General features: G+C 43.6%; 1 protein-coding gene across 1 annotated transcript in view; it reads left to right on the top strand.

Annotated features, from left to right (window-relative positions):
- The window catches only part of LOC126484914 (band 4.1-like protein 4), a 583,005-nt gene that overhangs the window by 508,195 nt on the left and 54,125 nt on the right, over window positions 1-20,685 (top strand). The window contains exons 8-9 of the mRNA XM_050108514.1: window positions 4,024-4,112; window positions 4,301-4,364. Of these exons, the coding sequence (XP_049964471.1) occupies window positions 4,024-4,112; window positions 4,301-4,364 (153 nt within the window). The remainder of the gene's footprint in view (window positions 1-4,023; window positions 4,113-4,300; window positions 4,365-20,685) is intronic.

The raw sequence follows: 20,685 nt of genomic DNA, 5'->3' as shown, positions 1-20,685 counted from the left end.
GCGAGGGGAAAACAACATTCCATACGCTCCCGTACCAACCTGGTTCTTCTTACCTTGTCTTCACGGTCCTTACGCGAGATTTACGTTGTTGGCAGCATAACCGCTCTGCAGCCTACCGCGAATGCCGGTTCTCGAAACATTCTCAATAGCATTTCGCGAAAAGAACGTCGTTTTCCATGCAGGGATTCTGATTTGAGTTCACGGGACATTTCTGTAAATCTCACGTCTTGGTCGAACTTACCAGGAACAAATCTTGGAGCACGCCTCTGAATCGCTTCTATGTCTTTGTTTAACCCGACCTGATGTGGATTCAACCTAGCAACGCTCAGGAATGGGCCGCGCAAGTGTTCTTTGCGCTGTCTTCTTTGTAGATAGCTACACTTTCGTAGAATTCTTCCAATACACCGTACTCGACCATTCGCCTTCCCTACAACCGAACTTAACGTGCTCGTTGCAATTCATATCACTTTGCAAAATTACGCCTAGAGTGTGTACTCGAACATTATTTCCTACTCATCTCCATTAACTTGCATTTGTTTCCACATTTCGAACAAGCTGAAATTCATGACAGCAAATGGAAAATCTGTCCAACTCACCCTATATCCTCCAACAGTTACACAACAATAACGTTTCTCCCTACACTACAGCATCGTCATCAAAGAGCTCCAGACGTCTGCTCATCCTATCCGTATATGTTATGTGGAGCTTTGCAATGTACGTAAAAGCCTCTAACTCCACGTCGTTGATTTCTTGTCACCCAGAACGAATTGTTGTAAGTGTTAAGGAGCTATTTTCTTGAGTAGTTTCTGCTCAGTGCTGTCGCTGTTACAGTTTCCTCCTGCAGACACTCCGTCCTGTTGTCAGAATCGGAAGTAGCGTGAAGCATGTGTTGCCGTAAACTCTGCCAACTATTAAAATTCCAACACCATGAAGTACGGCAAAATAATGAGATTGTTCTCAGTTTGTGTACAGAATACAGTAGGAACAACATTTGATTAAATTTGGAGGTGTTTTGGGAGGAAAAGGATGCGAAATTTAGTACACAGTGCTGCCATCTCTGGCACTAACATGGCTCCTAAACAGCTAGGCATCGAGTCTAGCCAGTTTGGATGACAGATTTGGGATGGCATTACATGCTGTTTCTATTCAGAGCTCACCAGCTGTAGTGGCGGACGAGTGGGGGCGTGTCAGTCTCTCGGAAACCCCAAGACCAGATGTTTTCAGTGTGCTGGCCAAGGCAATAGGCGAACATACACTGCATCCAGGCAGGTCAGGACAACACGGGCTACATAGCTCTTGCGTTATCTTATTGAAACATAACATCACGGAGACCTCAAGAGTACGACACAGCCTATGGCCTTAAAATGTCAGAAATATAACGCCTGCTGTCCGAATTACCGGCTCTATGAACCAACGGTAATCACGTAGCGTACCATACGGACCCCCATGTTATCGCGCCGGGTGCTGAGCCCAATGACGACGAGAAATGTGATCGTTTCCTCGGAGCCTGGACAGACTAATACGTCCACTGCGACGCTGCGTGCAGAACCAAGACTCGTCTGAAAAGCTGACACGGTGGCAGTCCTGCATTTAATGCTGTCGATGGACGGCTCGTCTCTCTCCCTCTCTCTCTCTCTCTCTCTCTGCTCTGCTGTTGTGTCAAGGGATATCGCAACAGTAGTCGGCGTGATGCCAGTATTTGGTGCTCCAAATGTCATCGCACCGTCCTTGTGGATACTCGCCTCACTGCAAACAACCCAATTTCATGACTCGAGGTACATGACGAGCCTTTACGATCCTGCTCAGCCGAACCAACAATATGTGATCTGGCCATCATGGCCAGGGGACATCGGCTAGTAATTTTATTGACATTGACATTAATATGTGGGTTCTCTCGGCTGGTAATTTTATTGACATTCACAATAATATGAGTGTCCTCTCGGGCGCTAGTCGCACGAGGCTAGTGAGAACCCACATGTCATCGAGTATTGCCCTCCTGAACTAATCGAGTTCCATTTCCACATGACATTCGTGGCTTCCGACCGATGCGAACAGAACGAGAAACAGCATTCTCGATAGGCCACGATCCTGCCGCTGTCTAATCCCGATATTTACTGATTGTCATATCTCCTTCTTGCATCATGTACAACACGATCATCTCACAAACAACTAAAATACAAATGCAACTTCTGAATGAGAAAACCAATGCGTGATCTTTCCTTATACTAGGTGTGGCTGTAAAATAACAGGGCTGATAATGTCACAGAGTAAGTATGCATGCTCCAAAGATGAACGACCAGTAGCTGATAAGCATGCAGCCTTCTAGTCCAAGGCTGCATTTCTGGTGTTTGTAGGCAAATCAATGTGGTCGTTGCCTTCGTTTGTATAATACCTGTTTTTTTTTGGGGGGGGGGGGGGGGGAATGAGAAGTGTAACAATAGAACAACGAATTGTCGTGAAGTTTCACACGAAACTTGGAAAAATTGTTGCTGAAACCTATCTTTTACTAAAAGAAGTTTATAGCGAAGACTGTTTATCACGTATGCGAGTTTGTGAGTGTTTCAGGCGTTTCCACGAAGGCCGACAAGACACTGAAGATGAGTCACGCTCGGGACGGGACGCCCTTCAACATCAAAAACGGATGAAAATATCGAAAAAGTAGGTAATCCGGTTCCAACCGACCATCGGCCATTGACCATCGACTAAGAACACATGAGGCAAATTTTTCGTAACCAATTCGACACGAGAAACGTGTGTGCGACACTGACGCCGAAAATTCCTACAGTCGAACAAAAAGAAGTTGGTGAAAAAGTCTGTATTGATACTTTGCATGCCATTGAAAATGATACTAATTTCTTGCAAATAATATGTGACGAGTCCTTGCTTCTCATTTATGACCCGGAAACTAAGCGCCAATCCGTGCGCTGGCAGGGATCAACTTCACTGAAAGGGAAAAAAGGTCGAATGAGCAAATCATGATTGAAAGCTATGATGACTGGTTTTTTTCGACATTAATGGAATTGTGCGTCTTCACTGGGTTCGTGAAGGTCAGACTATTAATCAGCATTACTGCGTTCAGGTTCTTGGTCAGCACCGTGAGAAAATACGAGAAAAACGGCCCGAATTGTTCAACAACTAGTCATGGGTTCTGCATCAAGACAAAGCACCGGCTCATAACGCATTGTCTGTTAAGAGGTGTTAGACCACCCTCCTTATTCGTCTGACCTAGCACCATGTAATTTTTACCTATTTCCCAAGGTAAAAACTGTATTAAAAGCATTAAGTTTTCACTCCGTTGAAGCAGTGGATGAAAAAAAAAAGCGGCACTCGTCATCAAGGAGCACGACTTCCTGCACTCTTCCCGTCAACGGAAAATCCGCATGGTGCGTTGTATGCGTAGAGGAGGAGAGTATATTATGGGTGACAATAACTAAATATGTTTTGAAATAAGTTCTACGACAATACTCCCTTTTTGTAGACACACCTCGTATACAGAATGCAGACGACATTACTCCTACACACTTTGTGCGATTGCCCTGAAATGCTACTCAATTGCATATCCAAGCATGTAGTATATATATCATGCCAGTTTGACCGTTTAGTAAATATAGACATAATAACAGAAATTTACAGTTGAGAAAAGCAGTTTCTTCTCTATTCAACCTGAAATTTTCTAACTTGACAACTTCTCTGTATTTGTCATGAATGAGAACAAAGAATTTTCCGTCTTTTTAATATGAAATTATCTTGTATTTCTGTCGGGCGATCTTCTAGAATGAAACGCTGTGGTTGTATACACAATCATATTTGGCAAGAAGATGTACCAATATGTGAGAGATACGGAAAATCATATTAATTGTTCGGAAGCGTCACTGAAAACCCTACTCTATATTAAAGACATAAGTTTACATTTACTTATGAAGACCTCGTGCACGTTAAAAAAGGCATCGTCAGCTTTCAAATGTGTCTCCAATAAGAGGCTAACCACTTATAGTAGCTGTTCATAGTGTCCTCCTGTTTCAGGGAGAGGACAATGTGGAGTACTTCTTGGGCCTCACTCCCAGTGGCATCATTGTCCTAAGAAACAAGAACAAAGTCGGAAACTATTATTGGTAAGATATTGCTGTACCTTTCTCTTATATTCATTTTTTAAATGTATAATTTAGGAAAAGTTTCCATCTACCACGTAAATGTTACTTTGCGCACGTATACTGTTGTGTGCTCTACGGAATTTATTTATTTATTAATTTTTTGCTATATCTGTGTGTACGACATTCAAGCATTCTTATTTCTGTCTTAGGCCCAGAATTACCAAGATTTACTTCAAAGGCCGATACTTCATGCTTCGGGTGTGCGACAAGAACGTAAGTATTTATATGCTTTTTTTAACGTTCGAGAGTTGAGTAGGTCAGAATAACAACCATGCATCCGTAAATTTCCACTACATAGTAGCAGTATCAGCAGTTTGCGTTCAAGATATAAATAATGCCTATACTTCTGAAAGAATATCTGTAGTTTCTAAGACCCTTGACAGAATACCTCTGAGTCGAGTACACGCCCTCTGGTCAACGATTTGACGTAAAAAGATTTATTAAAAGATGAAGTAAACGCAACAGCAGTAGTTGCAACACCTTTCACGAATAAATACACTGATGAAAAATTATATCTTCTGTTCTTCACTGTGCAACTCCCCATTGGCTGAGTGGAGACATTTCGATTGGATCATCAATTCGGCAGTCAAATACGTGTTTATTACAAGAGAAACATTATTGTTTGACACCCCATGGACGATTTGTATGTTCCTGTGTCTAGTATGCTGGAAGAGACGGCGCACGCTGTTGCTTATACTAAATGTGTTTAATCGGTGACATCGCAGATTGAGGTGGTGTCGGCACTACAGGCAACATTACGGTACAGCAGAATGGTGCTCGAGAGTAATACAACGGAACGAAGTGGGCTTCAGTTCTTGACCACTCTCAAGAAGTGCTAGCGCTCTACAGGAATCCCACCTCCACGCATGCGTCCTCGGACAGTCCACCAACACCCTACAGCACTTTGTGACTGGTGAACAGAATGTCGCGTGCGACGTGTCGTCTGTCTAACTGCGCTTCATTCTTGGCGCTGATAATAGTCGAACAAACATTTGGCACCCTAGCGGCCAACACAACAATGAAGCAGTGACACATGCTGTCATATATCACGAACAACAGGAATAATGATTAGAAAGATCATGGGATTACAATCCGACGACCTCATTTTTTCTTTACTACAGATAAGTTTCTAACGCATCTTTCATGCTTGGCACTTGTTTTCCTTGAGAAAATGGCTCTCTTGTCCTCGACAGTGTCTGCGTGACATCGAAGTGGAAGTATGCTCCATCCCCTTCAATACAGTACTGGAACCCATAAATGGCTGGATATGCTTGGCACTTGTTTTCCGTGAGAAAATGGCCCTCTTGTCCTCGGCAGTGTCTGCGTGACATCGAAGTGGAAGTATGCTCCATCCCCTTCAATACAGTACTGGAACCCATAAATGGCTGGATAAGTCATGTTCAGTCTTCGAAGAAAGGCAAAAGCATACCGCCACCAATAGTCCATGCCTAGCAAACCTCAATTGTGTTATGAACAATCTTCGGTTTGAGAACAACTTTGCGTTTTTAACACGTAAGTTTTTTATGTATTACAAGTGGTAATGCTTCGAAATTTATTTCAATTTATGTGGATTCCTACAGTCTGAAACGAATGGCGAGATGACATGTAGTGTATACCTGTATGATTCGTTCAGTAAAAATGTCGCGTGACTAGAGCCTCCCATCGGGTAGACCGTTCGCTGGGTGCAAGTCTTTCGAGTTGACGCCACTTCGCCGACTTGCGCGTCGATGGGGATGAAATGATGATGATTAGGACAATACAACACCCAGTCCCTGAGCGGAGAAAATCTCCGACCCAGTCGGGAATCTAACCCAGGCCCTTAGGATTGACATTCTGTCGCGCTGACCACGCAGCTACCGGGGGCGGGCATTCGTCCAGTGAAATCCCCACCAGTGAATCCCTCTTACCCCTCCTTTTCTTTCCAAATGGTTCAAATGGCTCTGAGCACTATGGGACTTAACATCTTAGGTCATCAGTCCCCTAGAACTTAGAACTACTTAAACCTAACTAACCTAAGGACATCACACACATCCATGCCTGAGGTAGGATTCGAACCTGCGACCGTAGCAGTCCCGCGGTTCCGGACTGCAGCGCCAAGAACCGCACGGCCACCGCGGCCGTCTTTTCTTTCCAAAAAAAGAAATCTTCTGCTTCGTCTGTAGTTCCCTCGAAACTGAACATTAAGTGCGATGCATGTTATTCCCGTGAACAGACATTGCTTTTAACATACAACAGTTGAGGAAATGTTCTCAGTATGATATATTAACCGATAACATGTGAGAAACAGATCAGTGGAGCAGGCAGTGGCCACGAGGCCATTTACCACATCAAATAGATAAGATACCAATTTAACAGTATAGCAGACTGTGGATATCCGTATCCAATATTACTAAGTGCTTTCCTCAATTATTTTAAAACTGGAGCGTGAGAATAATTATCACTTCCGTGACTATGAAAATGCTTAGTGAACTAAGACTGTATTGACGACAACCATATATCTCAGACACTATTCTGATATCAGAACAATCATACGACCACCTGTTTTCATCCTGCTCGGTCCATGTTCAAATCTACTTCTGCGCAGTTCAGATAAAAAGATCCCGTATACCTCAGTAGGGCAGGTCGTGACAATCGTTCACTGGCAATCCTTATAGTAGACGAGCCGCAGTGTCTGAGTATCCACCAAAGAACCGAAGGTTGCTGCTTGCTTTCTCCTCGACTGAACCCATGTGATGGTCTGACTTACAACTAATTAATCTTGTAGGGGACAATTATCACCTGCTTTGTTCTAGAGAAGAGCGAGAATAGCGCGGCTTTGCATTTTTCTGTATTCTGTATCATAATTAATAGCGACAACTGACAAGGGTGAGAATATGTGGCAATAGAGGCAAAAATGGTCCCGTAAACAGGGATCCGCGAACGAGCTGTAACGTCGCTTGTATGCGATTTGAGTAAAGGTGAATTACGAACAATCTTTTAGATTAAACCATGTCCAATGTTGGACTGATTCAACAGCAAATCGTGGTTTCAGATCACATAAAAGTGGACATTAAGTCGGTGAGATAGAAAACTGTAGAAAGCTTTCCACAATAATACTATCATTCTTGAATCTCCTCTCTCTCTCTCTCTCTCTCTCTCTCTCTCTCTCTCTCTCTCTCTCTCCCTCTCTCCCCCTCTCCCCTTTCCTCTCCCGACATCATTAAAAATATGAACACGGAAAATTCCTTTACAATTAACTGTTTTGGTTGAAAATTTTGCAATCGCGAATTTTCAAAATTATAAATACGTCAATGTCCCTACACATTGATAGATCGGACTTCGTTAAAATGAAACAGGCAGCTTTTATGTAATAAATATAAATGATAATTGCCTCAACGAAACTGCCACAAAGACGGTTGTGCAAATCGCGACCAAGCCAGATAATTCTTCTCACAAAAAGTCATCGTCTGATTTACTAGATGAGCTACTAAAAATTAATAAGCAATCAACATTTAGTTAGCATATTGTGGTATTGAAACAAAGAGATGCAATACATGTCTCCTCAACCGTTCCTTAGTATTTAAGAACTCTTACATAGCTATTTAGTCGCAAAATTACAAGCAAAGTAGGGACACGTAAAGCAAAAAAAGACAGAAATCATTTTTACTCAGGGAAACAAAAAAATTATCAGCATTATAAAAAGACTACATGAATATGAGATACATTTATCTTCAAACATTTTGCGATTTCCTCGCTGGGTGAGAACGTGTTATTCTCCGTTTGACCAAATACTATTATTCACACAAGACGACTTACACATTTCAAGACTGGAAAAAAACTATAGTGACGTTTCAGAGCTTATTGCGTGATAATTGTGAGTGGTTACCAGTCGCCACTGGCTTCATTACTAAATATTGTCATAGTTGGTACAAATGTGTTCGAAATGTTAACTTTTAGATTAAGTCCCCACCTGATTCGGCTCAAATTCCATCCATGGCGTACCTCAACAAGAAGTTCAAAATTTCTTCAACACATTACATGTTGCAATTTACTGTACACACGTTCCTGTTAAAGGATGTCTTTTTCTCGTCGTCTTCGCATTTGTATGGAATACTACACTCGTCATTGCAGTGAGGTGCGAATTCTTTCAAATACGTGCTGATGATTTCGTAAATCTTGAGAAGACTGTACAGTTGGCTTCTCCAGTTCTTCTACCGTATCAACAGTAATGTTGTACCTTTCTCAGAGGACTAAGGTCAGGTGATCTTGGAGGCTAAGGTACAGAAACTGCTCGACCCAGCCACCTTGAACGTATTGGGAGTGTTGGATGTCACCCTACATCAGGTGCCCTATCATTCATGTACAAAATTCCCCAGTCATGGACCATGGGTGAAACTTAAGGCCAAATTAGATAGCGACGTAATGGAAAATTTTAACTTTCAGATACATTTCTGTTAACTAGGACAGTATTCCAGACTGAAAGCAGTGACAGCTCCTAACCACAGAGCTATAGTTATTTTGCAGACGGCTCGTTTGTGTACCCATACCTACCGGAACTTTTTTGCTCCTGTTGTCGTATACTTCCACCTGTGTCGGTCTTCGCTGTTAATTACGATACACCCTTCAAGGGGGGTAATCAACGAAGACTGAGACTGATTTTTACCTGTAACTTCCGTGATAGTTTCCTATATGTACCATGAACGTTTGAAGAGAACGATTTTTTATACGTAATGTCCATCGGCAGCGCACTCTCGTGGTAGGTTGGTAGTAATGCTCCATTTTGTAGACCCTTTTTGCATTTCACATACCAAACAATGGGGGTGACGTATGACACAATAAAATTCGGTGTTCGTTTAAACCATACAGCATTGAAACTTGATAAAAATCTGCAGCAGGCGTACGGTGAAAATGCACTGTTTCGTGCAAGAGTGTTTAGGTGGTTCAGGGACTTCAAAGAAGGCCGACTTAAGCAAGATAGGCCTGGTGTTTCGGCTTCTGCTGTGACTCAAGTCAACATCAACACAGCTGCTGTGATTGTCGGTAAGGATCGGCGGGGAACATTACCTAAACTCAGAGAAGTGTTGATAGTTTCATATGGCAGTGTATTTACGATTATGCATGAGCTTCTCCGTATGACCCGTATTTGTGCCCGTTTCCGTGCCACGTCTGTTGACTCCCGAGCAAAAACCTATGCGAATGTAGACAAGCCGTGAGGTGCTGCGTCTATTTGCTGATGGAGGGGATGCTTTTCTGGAGTCGATTTTCACCTGTGATGAGTCATGGATGAATCATTAAGAGCCTAAAGGAAAACGAGCCAGTGCTGTTTGGAAATTGACAGGTTCTCCAGCATCAAAAAAGGCGAAAGTTGCTCCATCTATAGAGAAAATGATGGTGATCATATTTTTTGATTGTCATGGAATGATTTATCAGCATGCAGTTCTCCCTCACACTACTGTTACAGCAAGGTACTGCACATCGGTATTGGCTAAACTGAGGAAGCACATTGCAAGGAGACGACCAGAACTTTCTCGGATTTCCCATCATTAAAGGCAAAGCTTTGGAGCCTTCGATTTGAGAACTCTGAAGCAATCCTCAAGAAAAGTGAGGCGATCTCAACGACGTGACAATGAATGACCTGAACCTTGTGTTCGAGGAATAGCAGACTCGCTAAAAAACGAGCATTGAAATAGGAGTGAGGTACTTTGAAAAACTTAATGTAAACCCTGAAATGGAGTACTAAACATGTGTGAAAAAAAATCAGTTTAAGTCTTCGCTGATCAGGCGTAATATATTTAGTGTCTGCTGCCAATGCCTACGCATCGCTGAGGCCGGGCTTAATCAAAATAATATTCACTGAATTTTTCGTCGATGTCAGTATGTAGGTAGACAACTGCATCATCTACGACAGTTAAAACGTAGCAGACAGTTGTCTTTCCTCATCTTAACCAATGTGATTGATCATTTTCACGCCCTTAAGAATGAAAATGAAAAATTATGCTGTTACTTTCCCATAGATATATTTTGGAATACGCGATATCTTAAATGTAAGAGCCAAAGATATACAGTTTGTAATGTATGACTGATGTTTCTCCCAAAAATTCTCATTCACCCTGCAGCTGTGCGATCAACTTCTTTATGTCCTAGAAAAGTGAAAGTTATGAATTACACAAGGTGAAGGAGGTCGTTCTATTAGAGTAACCGTTGTCAAGTGAGATTGCAAGCAACCGTTTCCACACACTGCATAGGAGACGGCTTGCTGTATTTAATTATCCGAGACGTGAATAACTGGTAGGACACGATAATACAGTGCAGCCGAGGAACCATCAGGAATGTCGGCGCCGGCGGTTCAGAAAACGCGGCCTGACAGCTAATTTTGCTGCGCGCTCTTCCTTGGCCGCTGGAGCCCTCGGTCGTTGGTTCTAAATTGCCCGCTCGCCTGTCCCGTTGTCCTCCCCTTTTCCACCCTAGGCCGGTGATTAATTCGCTCAGTTATGACAACGAACGATTAGCGTCAGAACGCAGTCCGCCAGGAATTTAGACTCCGGCGTCAACACTAATAAGGCGGCCGTTATTAATCGCTCCCCGCCACTTCCCCTAGCCTCCCATACCCCACCATCGATCGTTCGCTTTCGTCCGACAGCCAAATGTTCCGGCTTATCAAGTTAAAGAACTGAAAGGATTATTTTGCTCTGAATTCTGCTCAAAGTTGGGAAATACTGGATATTGTTATACCTTTGTGAAGTTCGGTGTCAGAAACGTAGCTCGCAGTTCTAACCATTAAGCTGTAGGTCCACTTCAGTTGACCCGTCCCTGTAGGTGAAGTAGATGACTCGTAGTTTTTTATGCTCCATCGTAGCTAGTCCATTCAAAACTAGTGGTAGTAGTCTTTCATTCCTGGTACTTGGCATTATATTCGTATTTAATGTCATAGAAGAGACTGTGAGGTGTGGTTCCTGACCGCAAGATTGAAGCCGGTGAATATCCCATGTTCACTCTTTCACTGATATCCGTTTCGTTTTTTGATCATCGTACCTGTAGTTTACCGTTATCTTCTTCAGACCTGATGATATACCAAATTCCTAAATGGGAATGAAAAAAGCTAAAGGATGTACTATTGTTACGATTATTATTAGCATCAATCACATTTTAAAGATTCAGACACAACATCACCAATAAAAAGTATCTGTATTACAGTACAAACACGATCACACTCTTATATTTAAAACATATATGTATTATATATATTTCGAATAGATACAGATCACAGATATTCGGCAGATGGACATAGTGACAGAGGAGGGGGGGGGGGGGGATAAAGAGAGTGAGGAGGCAGGAGCCGATGGACAGAGAGGGGTAGGAAGAGAAGTGCAATGAGGAGGGACTAAGGAGATGATCAGAAAGAGGGGAGAAAGAGATGGACAGAGAGATGGGATTTAATGGGCAGATGTAGGAGACAAGTGGAAGACGGAGAGGTATAGAGGGCAGGTACAGAAGGAAGAGGGGGGGGGGGAGGCAGGAGGTGGACAGAGAGAGTGAGAAGAGATGGACAGAGGAAGATGAGAAAAGACAGACGGACTGTGACGGGGGGACGGGTGGCAGGAGGACATGTCCGAAAAAACAGACACCATGCATTCATATAACTGATTCGCCCAGGTAGGCAACGGATCCACCTTCTTCAGTGCGGGTGCACAAGTACATCTGATGTCGTGAGGGAATTTCAGAGTAGCGATCATGGAGGAAATGGACAGGGACTGCGTATAGGTGGCGCTCGGTGGGAATGTGCCGAGACAGTCCGCGCAGCTGTGACAAACACTATGTTCAGGTGGCGCAGTGGTTAACGCAACTGCTTAGGAAGCAGGAGATCCCAGGTTCGAATCTCAGTCCCGCACACATTTTCACTCGTCGTCACTGATGCCGCACAAAGTCCTGATGTAGCCGATATCAATAATCCCTTCCCTTTCCATTCTTTTTCCCCCTTCCTGCTTCAGTTTAAATCATCTGCTTCAGAACTACGCATTCCGCAGACACTACGCATTCATACAGCTCGAAAAGTGATTGCATAGCTGAATGTCGCACGCGCGAACCCAACCACCATCAAAGCAACACGAAGAGAGCTCCATACGCTGAGAATCGAGGGTGAACTGGAATTCCAAAACCACACGTCAGTGATGCAAATATCTGTAACAGAAAAACGTGGTGCCGAAACCATAAAACCTGGTCTGTGGAGCAATGGTATAGTCAACTGGCCGGCTGAATTCTGTTTCACACTGTTTCCAACTTGCGGCGTATGCCTCCCAAGCCTACGATGCAGACTGCTTGTTGCCGAGAATGAAACATTCCGGTGATGGTTTGGGCAAGCATATCGCGGTATTCCACGGCGCGCATGGTTGCTCTGCGCGGTCGTATTACTGCCAGGAATTATGTGACCATCAAGTCCAACCCATAGTACAATGTTTGTTCCCCAGTGGGACGTTATGTTGAAAGACGACAGTGCTGCTGTTCACACACCTCGCATCATCCAGGACTCTTTTTGCGAGCACGAAGATGAACTGTCGCATCTCCCCTGACCACCAGTCACCAGATCTCAGTATGACTGAGCCTTTGTTGTGTATGTTGGAGAGAGGGGTGTGTGATCGCTGTCCACCTCCATCATCTCTACCTGAAACTGCAACTATTGTGCAAGAAGAATTGTATAAGATATCCTGAAATCCATAGGAACCTTTATTTATCCATTTCGAGACGAAAGCTGTTTTGAATGCCAACGGTTTTCCTACACCGTATGGGACAAGTGTTGTATGTTTTTGTTGTTTCAATATTTTTGTCCATCCCCTGTACCCACTGTCTTCCTTCTGTGCACCTGGGAAACTGTATTTCTCTCACATACTCAACGCCATCCCCCAAATAATTCTGTTTTTATTTTCTTACATTTCATTTGCCAACTCTCACCTATTATATCTCGCCCCCTCCTTCTCCTCTTCCTCTCAGAATGTTAATAAGATTACGATTTCTGCGATACCTATATTCAGTGCTATATTATTATCTTCTTTCCTTCCTCAGACATTTTTATTATTATTATTATTATTATTATTATTATTATATGCGTACTGCTCTACTACTCTAAGAGAAGACCTGAAACCCCTAATCTTGCCTTTAAAATAAATGCTTGGATAAACAAAAATATTATCCTCTCGGCTAATCTTACTGGATAACCATATAGTTTCATTTCACTTTGAAAATTTTCAAGTTTTAGGTTGGGCATTTACCGCTGCGCGATAGCAATAAAACAGACGGTTTTTAAAATTCGTTCACGAAAGAAGAAGCAATAATTATTCCAGAATTCGTATCAAGAATAACTGTAACTGTACCTAGATAGCTTCAGTGTAGTGAAACAGCTCAAACCACTTGATAAAGACAAGTCTTCCACTCTACACTGTATAAAAATTAGGTTTATTACAGGTTATGCTGATGAAATAGCTCCAGTTTTAGCTATCGTAAACAACCACTCGCTTGACGAAAGATTCTCATTTAAAGACTGGAAAGTTACGCAGGTCACAACAATACACAAGAAACGAAATACAAGTATTCCGTTGAATTATAAACTCATATCATTGCATCGATCTCCAGCAGACATAAATATATATGAAATACCTCGAAGAAACTAATTGATGAGAAGTCATCTAATAAAACAGCTGGCATTCTCCAAGGAAGTGTTACAGGCCCTCTGCTGTTCCTAATGTGATTAAACGATTTAGGAGACAGTCTGATCAGCTCTTTTGAATTGTTTGCAGATGATGCTATTTTTCACCGTCTAGTAAAGTCATCATAAAATCAAAACAAATTGGAAAATGATTTTAACGCGATATCTGTATGTTAACCCTAAATAATAAAAAGTGTGTGGTCCTCCACATGGGTACCAAAAAACCCGTTAACATTCAACTACACGATAAACCACACTGAAGATTATCGATTAAATTAAATAGCTAGGGATTACAATTAAGAACAACTTAAACTGGAACCATCGCCCAGAAAATTTTGTGGGGAAGACGAAGCAAATACTGCTTTTTGTTGGCAGGAAACTTGGAAGATACAAAAAATTTACTGAAGAGGCTGCCTACACTACGCTTGTTTATCATCTGGAGTACTGCAGTGCGATATGGGATCCTTATCATATAGGATTGAAGGAGAACATTGAAAAAGTTCAAAGAAGGGCAGCTCGTTTTGTATTATCGGGGAACAGGGTGCTTGTCACGGATATGATAAACTATCTGAGTTGGTTATCAAGAAAACAAAGGCGTTTTTCACTGCGGTGAGTTCTTTTCACGAAATTTCAATCAGCAATTTTCTCCCCCGAATGCGAAAATATTTTTCTGGCTTCCACATACATAGGAAAAAATTACTATCTTAATGAAATGAGAGAAATCTGAGTTCTTAGGGAAAGGTTTAGATGTTCATTTTTCCCATGTGCTGTTCGAGAGGGGAACGGTAGAAAGAAAGTCTAGAAGTGGTCCTATGAACTCTCTGCCAAACACAAAAGTCTGAATTGCAGAGTAGTCGTGTAGATGCAGATATGAATGTAGGCTTGTGTCATAAAGCACCTTGTCGGATTTTTTTTTTTTTTACCAGTAACGAAATAAATAGTAGTTATCAGGTGAACAACGGGCTCTAAGGGTCAGCGTATTGTGCGGGCACAGTCTCCATTCCCCGGCTAGGACTCATCATCCCTCCGCCGCGCAGAGACGCGCTCTCGGGAGCGAAGCGGCAGACGTGCGAGTTCTGCCGCCGTTGCTGCACAGCGAATTCGCCAAAGAAACGCGATAAGGCCGGAACAGCTCGCCAGCCTCTAAGCTAATCCAGGGGCGCACAATTGCGACGCAGTTTTAAATGAACTCCACCCTATCCCCCCTCCCCTCCACCCCTGCCTCACCCCTCTGCACGGACGACTGCCGAGTGAGGGTGGTTGCCTGGGCATTGTGGCGACAACCCTTCACTAGGCATTCACGGGCCACCCTCGCCGCGCTTTCACACAGATACTCGCTTGTAATTTTTGTGAGGGCGCCGTCGCTGAGAGGCCGACTTCTAGCAGATCTCTCCACCCTTAAGTCTGCGCTCCTGTACCTTAAATAAAATAATTCGACACTTTCTGGTTTGAATTGGACTCATTCCGTGAGACGCAATTCAAAACGTAAACAAGCTTCATTTCACCTTCTCTTGCATACCCTTTCTTCGGCGCCTGTGAGGCGTGAAAGCTCTGGAGGGTGTTCTTTAGACGGGAAAAGTGAGAAATATAAACGTACACCAAACTGAATAAGCAGCGCTTATCAAATGCAGACGGTGGTGGTACCGTCGAACACGTGGTGAAAGTGTTTCTAGTACACGCCTCGAACGAAAGAAAATATAATGTAGCGCACCGAGTATTTGTAGCTGCTACAGACTCTACAGAAGGTAACTAAACACTATACTTTTGTAGTAACCATAATAAAAGTAATAATAAGCTGCACCATACTTAAAGAAGCCCCAGTTGTGAGAATGAAAGGTACTGCGTAATATTGCATCGTTTTTCACGCACCGGCGTTGCGTCCGCTTAACTGTTATTGTAACACTAGACTGATTGCTCTGATTGCCTCCTAAAACGTTTGGATGGTGAACAGTTCCACTACAGCATGTCCGAAACTTTCTCACACCCTCTTCGTCGATGTTCACCTCTGATATCATTTACAGTTGAAGACCCACACTTTCCAGGGTTGTTATTCAAAATGGTGTCATTAGTTCACTTACGATACGCTTGCACCAACGAGGCCCGTGATGAGGTCGTATTCCCCAGAAATGATAAATATTCCCACTTTTAAGCGTCTTTTGATTTTTAGTATGTTTTTACGTTCTTCATTCTGCAGAACTTCTTATTCCAGTTGGCTGGGAGTTAGGCAGAGGGAATCCCAATTGGGAATATAAGGGAGGGGTTTTTTTTTTTTGTTTTTTTTTTTTAATTCCATTTTGGCGGAGGGCACTGGTGGGTTACAAAATAGTGTGGCCCTTTTCAGCCGATAGTGTTAGCTTAAACTTATTGGTGTTCTGGTTTTATTGGGGGTGGAGGGGAGGGTGGTGTTCGGTGCAGAATGGTGGGGGGAGGCGACTCAGGCATTCGCCTTGCGGCCCGAAGGGGTGGGTAGCCCCCAAGGACTATCAGTTTGGGGCAGCCTGCATATGGTGCAGTGACCACTGCATCTATCATGGCGGCAAGTGCCTTATTGGCAGCAGTTTTCATTGCTTAACCATTTTCATTCCATCTCCAAGCTGTGAGGCTTCATACAAAATTGTCGTCGGTTGTGCCGCGTCTTCTTTCGTGTGGGATGACAGCGGTGTCTCTTCGGTTGCGCCAATTTCCTTTCCATGTCAGGTAAGTAGCCTTTTTTACTCGTAATGGCGGCAAGTAGAATGCGAGTTGACTGAGTTAAAGTCCCATTATATGCTTACACTATAAGGCCACCCACCTGATGTCTTTTCGAGGTTACGTAATAGATACAACTACTATGCTTTGCGTTCTAAGGTGTACAAGCGCAAGGAAAATTTCTGAACATGACACAAGTATTTCATGTCCAATTGTGTCCAGGGAGGGAATTGAAAACAACCGATTGGTGGCGGTGGTAAGTTCCTATGGGACCAAACTGCTGAGGACATCGGTCCCTAGGCTTACACACTACTCAGTCTAACTTTGACTTACGCTAAGGACAACGCACACTCACCCATGCCCGAGGGAGGACTCGAACCTCCGACGGGGTGACACCGCGCCAATCGTGACAAGGGGCCGTAGACCGCGCACCTGCCCCACGTGGCCAAACACCCGATTGGGCCGTAGCTGTAGGAGATCTTAAGTTACATTCCGTCAGAGAAATAGTCGTGTAACATGTGCTGCTTGCGCATTTATTCACTGACGTCGAAATCGCTACCAAACGGAATCGTCAATGAAATATTAAACACTAAAACATTCTGATACGGCTAAAACGTAAAGTGCCAGTGGCCCGCCCAACAACAAACAGACAGACATTTTCGTCAACTATTCAAGAAAACTTCCATTGCAGTTCTGCTATACACGTCAGTAATGGAGAGGCAAGAGGACTCGGTTTATTAGTTGCACTGTTGCCCAGCCGCCAACGATTAAAGGTGCGCATGCGAAAATTCGCGTAGAGTCGTGAAAACTACGTTCAAAATAGTTCAAATGGCTCTAAGCACTATGGGACTAAATATCTGACGTCATCAGTCCCGTCGACTTAGAACTACTTAAACCTAACTAATCTAAGGATATCACACACATCCATTCCCGAGGCAGGATTCGAAGCTGCGACCGTAGCAGTCGCGCGGTTCCGGACTGAAGCGCCTAGAACTGCTTGTGCACAAGTTAGATGGGGGTCTGCATTTCTTGTGGGCCGCGACCTCCTGTAACGTACGTCATATATTGTAGGCACTACACAATGACGTGCCTCGGTACAGAGTTAACAGGCACTGGTGCAAATGGTTGAGCAGTGACAGCTCCTGCCCGAGGCGGTACTACTAGCTTTATTACAAGTACAGTCTGCCGGGAGCGACCGGTAACTGCGCGCGGCGGAATGGCCGAGGCGGCCGTTGCTCGAAGTTGAGACAGTGGACGGCTGGGCTGTAACCCTGCGGGAGAGGGACCGCCCGCGGCCGGCCAAATTGAACTGTCGAAACTTGGGGATTAGGTCCGGCGCTGTAATTAAGCGGCCCGGCGCACTTGTTTGCGTTTTAATTCGCCAGCGTGGAGCGGGCGCTAACAGCGCGGCCTACCGCCAATTGCTCGCCCGGGGCCCGGGGCCCGCGCCTGCGGCCACCAAGCCCTGCCCTGCCCTGCCCGCTCACGTCAACACAGCCGACGCCCGAGTTGGATGCCTGACCCGCAACGTTGCTAAAACCGATTACTCTCCCGCTACGATTCTCGAACTTTGCAGCGTCAGAATCAGCTGTCGCGTTAAGAGCTTATTTAGGTGTTTCCCAGTTTACCTCTGATTCTGTGAAACCTGCACAGGAGTTGCAATACAGGTAACAAGTTCGCTTAATAATTGAAACAGCCAGAGCAAGGCTTGCGAATATTGCAACAGAACTTCTAGGAATTTCTATGAGAAAGAGAAGAAAGATGGAAAAGCCAAACCAGTCACACAGAAATGTCTATAACGAGGAATCGATTTCTTTCAGCGATACAGTACAACACAGTCATACACGGTGCTGTAGAAAACTTAACTGGCAGGCTTACCAATATTTATGTTCCAAAACGCCGCGCATAAAAACAAAATTTTTCGTTGACATACCACGGGTTCTACGGTGATAAAAAAGTTAGGTCAAGTGATAGCCCTTGGGCTAGGTTCCATTTGTATACCCAACAGAAGGGTCGTCCTAAGTGTCACTATCATGCAATATAGGGTCAAACTATGAATATTATACACTCCCTCAAGCTTAGAAAAATTGCACTTCATGTGGCCTACTTTGGGCTTGATGGGACTTCCAGAAGCACCATTAGTCCATGGGCGGTTCCCCGGTAAACGCCACAAAAAGTATTTTTAACTATATTTTTGCCGTCACCAGCGAACCAAATCCAGTCGCGGATTCCAAAACGGCTATGCCCAGAAAATGGCAGACATTTTTACGACATAGTTCTAAGATTCCGATCTCGAACACTCTTAAAAATTTTCTTCGTATTTTTATCCCAGATACTGAAATCAAAATCCATGGAGAAGAAATAAAAACTTTAAGGTTCGCCGATGACATTGTAATTCTGTCAGAGACAGCAAAGGACTTGGAAGAACAGTTGAACGGAATGGAAAGTGTCCTGAAAGGAGGATATAAGATGAACATGAACAAAAGCAAAACGAGGATAATGGAATGTAGTCGAATTAAGTCGGGTGATGCTGAGGGAATTACATTAGGAAATGAGACACGTAAAATAGTAAAGGAGTTTGCTATTTGGGGAGCAAAATAACTGATGATGGTCGAAGTAGACAGGTTATAAAATGTAGACTGGCAATGGCAAGGAAAGCGTTTCTGAAGAGGAGAAACATGTTAACATCGAGTATAGATTTAAGTGTCACGATGTCGTTTCTGAAAGTATTTGTATGGAATGTAGCCATATATGAAAGTGAAACATGGACGATAAATAGTTTCGACAAGAAGAGAATAGAAGCTCTCGAAATGTGGTGCTACAGAAGAATGCTGAAGATTAGATGGGTAGATGACATAATTAATGAGGAGGTATTGAATAGAATTGGGGAGAAGAGGAGTTTGTGGCACAACTTGACAAGAGGAAGGGACCGGTTGGTAGGACATGTTCTGAGGCATCATGGGATCACAAATTTAGCATTGGAGGGCAGCGTGGAGGGTAAAAATCGTAGAGGGAGACCAAGAGATGGATACACTAAGCAGATTCTGAAGGATGTAGGTTGCAGTAAGTACTGGGAGATGAAGAAGCTTGCACAGGGTAGAGTAGCATGGAGAGCTGCATCAAACCAGTCTCAGGACTGAAGACCACAACAACAACAACAACTGAGATTCAAATTTACCCTACTTGTACAAGCAAAATACGCAGGTAAAATCCGGCGTGAGGCGAAAATGTATTTTATAAAATGACATAGTACCGAGAGATGTGCTGCAAAGTGTTTCCATTAATGTCTGGGAAATCCACGTTGCAGTATTGAAGCACATGCAAAATTTTTGTGAGTGAAAAATCCAGTCTGAAACGTAAAGTTAGTTTTGCGTTGCTTCAGTTTCACACTAGCAAACTACCTACATGTCCTGCTGCAGCGGGGAAAAGAAGGGAACCGTAGGAAAAATACTCCTATCGGAGCACAAAAAATGCGAGTATGTCACTGTTTATTTAAAAGACTTCGACTAAAAAGTGAGATACCAGATGTCTCATTCTACCTTCCTCAGCACCTTTAAAAATTTTCCAAAACTTTCGGCATGCGAACATATTCGAGCTTTCTTATGCTGAGAGAGAAGAAGGTAGTGGCAGTGTCAAAGAGATTCAAAAGTAATAAATACTGGAAGATAGTAGAAAATGTTTGTGCTATTGAGAGAGAGCGAAGTGAGAGGAAGAGAACGACACAGTGGCAGTGGAACATAGTTTTCAGTGATAGAACAGTGCTAGAAAAACTTTCCGAATAATATGAGGCGTAAACGAACTTCAGAATCAAACAATAAAATATACACTCCAAATATACTTTTCTATAGTCAACACTTTATCGTTAAGTTCAACACATTTTGCAGTTAATGTCTTTTTTTTCTTTCTTTTGTACAAGCCAACGGCTTTGCCGCAGTGGTACTATCGGTCCCCGTCATCTCACCGAAGTTACGTGCTGTCGGGCTCGGTTAGTTCTTGCGTGGGTCACCGCCCAGGCCTGCCCAGTGCTGTTGGCAAACGGGGTGCACTCAGCCCTTGTGAGGCAAACTGAGGAGCTACTTGATTGAGAAGTAGCACCGGTCACGAAAACTGACAACGGCAGGGAGAGCGGTGTGCCAACCACATGGCCCTCCGTATTCGCATCCGGTGACG

Source organism: Schistocerca serialis, chromosome 6, assembly GCF_023864345.2.
Source record: "Schistocerca serialis cubense isolate TAMUIC-IGC-003099 chromosome 6, iqSchSeri2.2, whole genome shotgun sequence".
Lineage (NCBI taxonomy): Eukaryota > Metazoa > Arthropoda > Insecta > Orthoptera > Acrididae > Schistocerca > Schistocerca serialis.
The sequence above is the reverse complement of the archived record's forward strand: the minus strand, read 5'-3'. Positions and strand labels throughout refer to the sequence as shown.